The 8,317-nt window shown below is 36.2% G+C and overlaps 2 protein-coding genes across 3 annotated transcripts in view; one reads left to right on the top strand and one right to left on the bottom strand.

The window, feature by feature from the left end:
* LOC107587078 (guanine nucleotide-binding protein subunit beta-2-like 1) overlaps positions 1-3,123 on the bottom strand; it is a 5,603-nt gene extending 2,480 nt beyond the window's left edge. The window contains exons 1-4 of the mRNA XM_016274704.1: positions 2,890-3,123; positions 2,440-2,611; positions 1,533-1,680; positions 228-323 (exon numbers count right to left, since the gene is read on the bottom strand). Of these exons, the coding sequence (XP_016130190.1) occupies positions 228-323; positions 1,533-1,680; positions 2,440-2,611; positions 2,890-2,998 (525 nt within the window). The 5' untranslated portion in view covers positions 2,999-3,123. The remainder of the gene's footprint in view (positions 1-227; positions 324-1,532; positions 1,681-2,439; positions 2,612-2,889) is intronic.
* Positions 3,124-5,698: 2,575 nt separating this feature from the next.
* Positions 5,699-8,317, top strand: part of LOC107587077 (dual specificity protein kinase CLK4-like) — a 17,878-nt gene continuing 15,259 nt past the window's right edge. The window contains exons 1-2 of one of the 2 annotated variants that reach the window (XM_016274702.1): positions 5,699-5,841; positions 6,217-6,356. In XM_016274702.1, coding sequence (XP_016130188.1) covers positions 6,217-6,356 — 140 coding nt within the window. In that variant the 5' untranslated portion in view covers positions 5,699-5,841. The remainder of the gene's footprint in view (positions 5,842-6,216; positions 6,357-8,317) is intronic. The other variant, XM_016274703.1, reaches the window with a different exon arrangement.

The following is an 8,317-nucleotide window of genomic DNA, read 5'->3' as shown; positions in this document are numbered from 1 at the left end:
AAACTGTCTGCATTAGCAAATATACAGGCAATCCATGCAAGTTGCCCAGATTAAGTTGTTCACTTTGTTGGTCTCAATCCGTTACCCATCATAATTGCAGGACTTGTCATCAGAGCCCAAGAGCTCAGACAATATGAATGTGGATTTGTTTAATCACAGGGTAAAATTATTACAAAAACACAGAGCGACTGTTCTAGTTTCCATTAAGGTACAGACAAAGGTCTCACCTTGACCATTTTGTCCCACCCGCAGGACACAATGATGGGGTTGTTGCTGTTGGGAGAGAAACGCACGCAGGACACCCATTCAGTGTGGCTGTCATCCTGTGGACAAGTCAAAATAAAGGGTTTCAGAACAGCACAAACTAAACATTTTACATAAACATTTTTAATATTAAAGACTTTTTTTAAAGTGTGACGTGACATGTGGCCAAGTATGGTGACCCATACTCAGAATTAGTGCTCTGCATTTACCCATCCAAAGCGCACACACACAGCAGTTAACACACACACACACCCGGAGCAGTGGGCAGCCATTTTTTTGCTGCAGCGCCCGGGGAGCAGTTGGGGGCTCGGTGCCTTGCTCAAGCGCACCTCAGTCGTGGTATTGAGGGGGGGAGAGAGCGCTGTACATTCCCCCCCCCCACCTACAACCCCTGCCGGTACGAGACTCGAACCCACAACCTTTGGGTTACGAGTCCGACTCTCTAACCATTAGGCCACGACTTTATGATATGCACAAATTAAATACTGCATGTACATACCAATACAACCTCTAAATAAAAAAAATGCATGTCAGATTCTTTCACTTAAACAGGCACACATTTAAAACACTTTTTTTTTCTTTATGATATGCACAAATTAAATACTGCATGTACATACCAATACAACCTCTAAATAAAAAAATGCATGTCAGATTCTTTCACTTAAACAGGCACACATTTAAAAGCTAACCAAGTTTTTTTTTTAATTATTATTCCATATACACATTGAAAATGAGCAATAGAGTTAATAGCAATAGTTAAAGGCAGTTTACTTTTAATGTCATTGAGGTACTATTTTAATATTTTGAGTTGATGTATTAAAATAAGTTTGTATTTTAAAGCAAGTTTTTCAGTTAATGTTTATTTCAAGCAACAATTATGTTTTTTTAGTCAACTATAATAACCCTTGGTAGAGGTTAATCAATATTGGATTTTGCTGATATGATGTTTTTAAAGATCTTTTTTTTTTTTTACTTTGAAACATACAACGATTCCATTTAACTTTAACAATCACATTAGGCCATATCGAGATTCCAGTCCACACATTTAAGACCTCTTAAAATGACAAGATGTGTTATACCATATTTATGAAGACTTAATGACCTTAAATTTAATCAGACTGAATTTAAGACCATTAGGATTTTCCGGGACCCCAAAGAAAACCCTGATGAAATTTTCCGTTTATGTTAGACGGTCAAAGACTACGTCCACTTACAAACTCTCCATAAAGTGAGCACTAAACTTGTATAAAGAGCATTTAGAGGCCTACCTGGATGGTGTACTTGCAGACTCCCAGGGTGTTCCACAGCTTGATGGTCTTGTCTCTGGATCCAGACACGATCTGACGGTTGTCAGCAGAGAAAGCCACGCTCAGAACATCCTTAGTGTGTCCAACAAAACGGCGGGTTGTAGTGCCACTGGGTGAGAAAACCGGACAAATTCAGTTTAATCTGACATCAAGATGTAACGGTGCAAACTATGTTTTTTAATCTGATCGGACACTCCAGACAAATGATGGTATGGAATTATTGTGACTATAAAGTTGGTTTTACCATAACAGGCTATTTCACAAACAAGACAATAAATACAAATACTTCAAAATTCTAAAGACTACATTTTGTATATACATAAATACTTGTGATCGCAATTGTAAAAGTTTTTCTGCATCCATCTTGTGGAAGTCTTTCAAAGTTTATTTTTAATTGTCTCCTCATGACAAAAATTGGGCAGACCAAAAAAAATGTTCACAGACAGGTTATACAGACAATATTTATATTTTGGTGGTTCTTTGCCCTTCAACAAATACTATACAGTTATATGCCAAGTAGGGAAAAAAAGTAACAGAACAAAATGTTTGCCAAATAATATTTAGACATTCATAATATACATTTTTCACAGTATAAACAAGGCCTTTATACAAGACTATATATAGTCACACGAAGATGATGGCATCTATCTACCTGGCATCTAGGATGATCATATTTGGGGGTCTGTGGCATCTAACAGATTGAAAACTCCCGACATACACAAGCGCATTCATTGGGCTACTAAGAGTTTTAAGTTCAGAAACAGCCTCTTTATCATCACAGTGACACAGATAGCATTTGAGTTTCATCACCACTTCAAAACCAGTGGAACAGATCTTGAATGACTGCCCTGTCCCTCCAAATACTCACGTTGTCAGATCCCACAGGCGCAGGGTGCTGTCCCAGGAGCCAGACAGGGCGAACTGACCATCAGACGAGATCACAACATCACTTACAAAGTGGGAATGGCCCTTCAGAGCACGCTGGGGGATGCCATAGTTGGTCTCATCACGGGTCAGCTTCCACATGATGATGGTCTTGTCTGCAAGGTGGACAACAGAAGATCACCTAACAGTTCTGTAAGCTTTTATTTGCACTATAATTCTGACAGCTGGAGGCATCCCGCTCCCTAGACCGGTTACTACCATTCACCAATGCTGCATTATTAACATCTGTTTAACCATAAGCTAGGACTCGATAGTGCAAAATATCAGTCTTATACAGAAGAGCTGAATGGACTTATTCTTCAGTGTGAGTTTAAGGGCTCGTGTATCCGGCGGATATTCATTGGGCTCCAGGCGCGGCTCTGAGGACACTTACCCCGGGACGCGGACAGAATCATGTCGGGAAACTGGGGTGTGGTGGCGATTTGGGTGACCCATCCACTATGACCCTTGAGGGTCCCCCTCACTGTCATCTGCTCGGTCATTTTGGCGCAGGAAACAATCACCTATAAAGGTGGATGGGGTTGGATTTTGTCGGAGGGCCGAGTCCCCCTATATCTCTCACACTGTGGCAAGAGGAAAAGGAAAAAGCACACCGGAAGCAAAACTCTTGAGGGTGAACCCTCTTCTTCAGTCCGTGTTCTCGTGTGAGATACCTAATGTGAACAGTTTACTGCCATCTAGTGTGTAGATTACAGACAACTTCAAACAACTTATTTTTAAGCTCCCATATTTTATTGTTAATGTTAATAAATTCGTATGTGTTTTAATGTATTATTCATTATGTTTTTATCTGCTACCTGTTTGTCTCGTTCGTTTTTTTTTAAACTTGTGTTCCCCTGAGGGGCTGTCTCATATATGTATGTATGTATACAAATCTATGGTATGTCTTACCAAAGACTAGAGGGACTTACATTGTTCAATGTTCCCTGTGTTGTACAATCATAAAAATAGCATGTTTGCAACGGGTGTATAAGTTACAAGTTGCTAAAATGGTGTAAAGTTGTTGTAGAGTATAGGCCAGCGGTGGCGAACTCCGGTCCTGGAGAGCCGCAGCCCTGCAGAGTTCAGCTCCAACCCTAATTAAAACTCAACTGCCTGTAGCTTTCTAGCAACCCTTCAGACCTTGATTAGCTTGTTCAGGTGTGTTTGATTAGGGTTGAAGCAAAACTCTGCAGGGCTGCGGCTCTCCAGGACTGACGTTCGCCACCCCTGGTATAGGCTCAAGTGGTTATTTTTTTACATTAATATATGCAGGGTTGGGCAAAGATACATCAAAATGTATTTTGAAATAAAATACCAAATACCTTCATTTTAAGTGTATCAAAATAAACTACTGTATTTTTGTATTTAAAAAATACTAAAAAATACTTTTACAAGGTAGCATGAAATTTCTTCGCAAACCTTCCATCAGTTGGCCTATTTGATCTATCTCTTCACCATTACACTGACTCAGGTGATTAAGTAAACAATGTTTGACAGCAGCTTTTCTCTGCATATTCAACCAGCTAACAGATTAAATATTCACATATCCCTGTGATCTCCCAGATGAAGGTTAGTTTTAAAGTAAGCAACAGTTTAACGTTTGCGAATGACTCATAATTGTTTCCTAATTTAGTTAGACCTATATTTTGCACCAGCAACACTGATTCAATGATAAACAAGTCATTCATAAGAAGACAACGGATGGCATCTGTATTCATAGCAACTAGTCTCTAACTAATTAATCATTTGACTGTTAATCATAAATATAAAAATATACTGTGTCAGGCAGTCAATATCATGATCCTACTAAACAGCTACTTCAATTAGGGTACAATATTCAGCAATCAAATATTTATTTATCAATCATTGGACACCTATTCGGAAGTTGAAAACAAACATTTTAGCATTTCAACAATTATTAAATGATCAATATGTTTTGATTTTAAATGTAGCCAGAAACGTATTCAGAATGTAGCAACAGAACTTGTCAAGGAGTATTAACCCAACTCCGACCACTAAATCTATCGAGAGCCATAGAAGTAGAGGACACATACACATTAATAGTGTAGTAACAAGTCGGGTCAAACTACTGAGTAGGCACCAATTAGAGGCCACATTTTTATGACGTCATCGTGTAGACATTTTACAGTATTTTAAAACTACAAAAATACAAAACACTAAAGTATTTTGATACAAAATATGAAGCCATTTTCATCAACCCTATCAAATACAAATGACAAAATTCTATTTTATATTTGAAATACATGCATCATAAATACTGCCCATCCCTGAATATATGCATATTAACATTAGCAACTCCAAGATAAATATACAGTGAACCAGTAAACAAATGACAACTGGTTAAATTACACAAACAATACAATAACAAAATAATAATGTTTTCTTTTTTTCTTGTTATAGTTAAAATACTATAGTATTGCTTAAATATAGACTGCTCAAAATAGCCTACCATACTTGAAATATTAATAAAATGTTAATATAGCCTATTAATATACATATGTAAATAATAATATATAATAATTTGATTGATTCTATGATATATGAGTAAAGTGTTGGTTAAATTAATATTCATCATGATTTTTAGCTAACAGACACACTGCAGGTCGGTCCCCACAATGTCAAAAATTTCAGGGTTTACTATCCTTGTGGGGAATGGGGATATTTGGTCATATATACTTGTTTTTGCTACAAATTAATGTAGCATAAACAAGTACACACACACACACACACACACAGGTTTGTTTTTATGGTTTATGGGGACTCTCCATAGGCGTAATGGTTTTTATACTGTACAAACTGTATATTCATTGTTTTATTTAATTTAATATATATATATATATATATATATATATATATATATAGCAATAAAATATAATACTATTGCATAGAGCTGAGACAATTATAGGTGATTGGAAATAAAAAAAACCCCACAAAGGGCAAGGAACAAGTAATTTCTCTAATTCAATGCAATAAATTCATAATGTTTTTCAAAAAACACAAAGAAAGAATAGAAAAGAAAATATATTGGGCTAACAGGTTAGGGTTACCCTTATTTTAAGGCACAACATCTCGTGTAATGTTTAGGCTAGATGTTCCTCTTGTTTACTTTAAGGACCAGGTCAACGTACAGTTACAGTACACAGCCCAGCACTAGTTTCTCGCGCGCCCCAGAGCCGATGACGTAACGGACTAGTTCGAATCTCGAACGTTCCAGCTCGACGGACGCCATTTTGAACCACACCAAAGACAACAGAGAAGACGGAGGAAATAAATTCGTTTATCATCGAGAACTGCTATTATTTAGAGGACTTTCTTAAGCCAGGTAAAGTAATGATTTACGTATTCGCTAATTACTTCACTCACACAATGTAGTAGCTTCTTTTTATTTTATCACCTAAACGCGTTAACGACGTCGCTACTAACTTGCAGTGTGTTTTATTAATCGTAACCGTGCAGTAAGTCTCACAAAATGCATTTTATTGTCTAAATGGGTTTCGTTTATTGTTATCTTCTAACCATTTTTAAACTTCCTAAAGAGAATAATTTGCATCGGGCAAACACTTCGATGACACGAGGTGTTAGAACAAAGAGGCCACTGTATTTGTGGATCCTGTCCTATATATTATACAGATTCCGTGGATATAGTACGTGTACTTAATATAAATGTTATTTATTTGTATTATGCTTGTTTTATCAGATGAGACCGATAAGATTGCGCTCTCCCTGGCTGAGAGAGGAGAGAATGGAGAACAGAAAGAGACACAGACGAGACTCAAACAGCAGCGAGAGAGAAAATAAATACAGAAAAAAACACCATCACCACAAGAACAGCGAAGGGTGAGAAATATTCTGTAATTTCTTGTATCTATTCTGAGTCCTTTTAAATCAACAAATTGTATAAGGCATCTTATACTAATATTAGTTACCCAGCAAGTACTAATTTAAGGGATGTCTAATCTTTGGCCAGGGTCCACTGAGCACACAAAATAATGATCTTTAAAAAGCATCATATGACCCCTTTAAGTGGACATCATCTGGCAGTGTGTTGTATAATACTTGTTTGACAAGTTTGCCACCTTCTTGGAAGCTTCCTGGAAAACTTTTGTTGACTTCACCTCAATATGTCAGTCTCATCTATTTAGACGTGATTTAAGTCATTTGTTAGTGCCTCACTTTAAGCTAATAACTTGGATCCAGATAATTTTATTTGCCATTACAGAGAACATTTGGAATTTGCCTGGATTGTCAACAAATCAGGGCCTCAGCATTATATATGCTTTCTGTCAAATGTTTCCACCTCAGAAAAAATACTTTTTATTTTTAGCAATGTATTTTATGTGCTGCTAATTCCCCCCCCCCCTTTATGACGTTTTCTTTACATAATTTTGTTAAGAATCTCTGACTAGAAAACAATGGCTTTGGTGATGTTCATAATCTTTAGCCCAATGCAAATAAGTCAGTACCTATAGTTTTTTTTTTGTATTGTCTTCATAGACATTACTTTGCGACAAGCTCAAATGAAAGACTGGAAACTAAAGAAAGACAAGAGGTCCCATTTTGGTGTCCGCTAGGGCTGTCACGATTATGAAATCTAGCTGACGATTAATTGTCTAAAAGTAGTCACGGTTATTGTGATTAATTGTCTGTTTTAGGGCTTTGGCGATTATGACGATTATCACGATTAGCCTAATTGGCTGTTTTTTTTTTTTTTTTATGGCTTTCATTATATAATTGTGATTCATTTAAGGGTTCCGTAAATAATTATGATGTTATCTTTTAGTCTTTTTTGAGTTATTGTTTTGCAGTGTAAGATTACATAGAGTATTCCAAATTCTAAGAATTGGCCAATACTGATCCAACACCAGCGCTATTTTTTTTTTCTACACCACTTCAGAATATCAATACTGTTTGTGGAAGTAATGGTCACTCTTTTTTTAAACCCTTTGTTAAACACAGTCCACTAAATACTCACTTCCTCATTACAGAGAAAAACTACATTTGAGTAAAAATATATAAGCTATGAAATTAAACTAGCTGACTGTATAATTTAGCAGCTAAAATAATATCTTGGAAAAAAAAATCTTTGGTGCACATTATACAATTTAAACATGTTTATTCTGTTAACTATTTGTATTCTTACAAAATACATTCATGAAAATAAGATAGAAATCATGAGAAAAATAAAAGCTTCTAATAATCTTTCTGTGTGAAAAACTTTGATGATGTGAAACGCTTCAAACAGAGCGGCACAAAGCTCTTATGCACATCTAGGGTGCAGAATGATGTGCTTGAAGCAACATAAGTCACAGAGGTCTGCACTCCACACGGTTCAAACAAAGAGAAGAGAAATGAGAGAGCAATGAACTCCAGCAATATGTCATTTTATGCGAATCCCCAGACCTTTATCTACACATCAAGTATTATAATGGGAATATATCATTTTGGAGAGAGAGTTTTTCCGTGCTGACTAGGGATGCAACGATTATAGATTTTGTTGGTACGATTATTGTCTGAGGAATAATCACGGTTTTACGATTATGACGATTGTTATGCATTTATATTCATTTCCCAACATTACTAATGTATAAAATCACATGAACACTCTTTAGATATTAAAGTGTTATTTATTGCTGGCTTTTGAAACAGAAATAACACAGTAACCAACAATACAGCAAAAAATTATAATAAAAAAGACAAACAAAAGTCCATCTCTCCCATTGGAATTAAAAAAAGGTGACCTCTGCTCTGTAAACATCCATGACAGTATTTCTCTTTTGAAAATAACAAATGGAAATGGA

Source organism: Sinocyclocheilus grahami, unplaced genomic scaffold, assembly GCF_001515645.1.
Source record: "Sinocyclocheilus grahami isolate Dianchi unplaced genomic scaffold, SAMN03320097.WGS_v1.1 scaffold89.1, whole genome shotgun sequence".
NCBI classification, from domain to species: Eukaryota; Metazoa; Chordata; class Actinopteri; order Cypriniformes; family Cyprinidae; genus Sinocyclocheilus; species Sinocyclocheilus grahami.
Note: the sequence above shows the minus strand (reverse complement) of the source record. Positions and strands in the feature narration are given on the sequence as shown.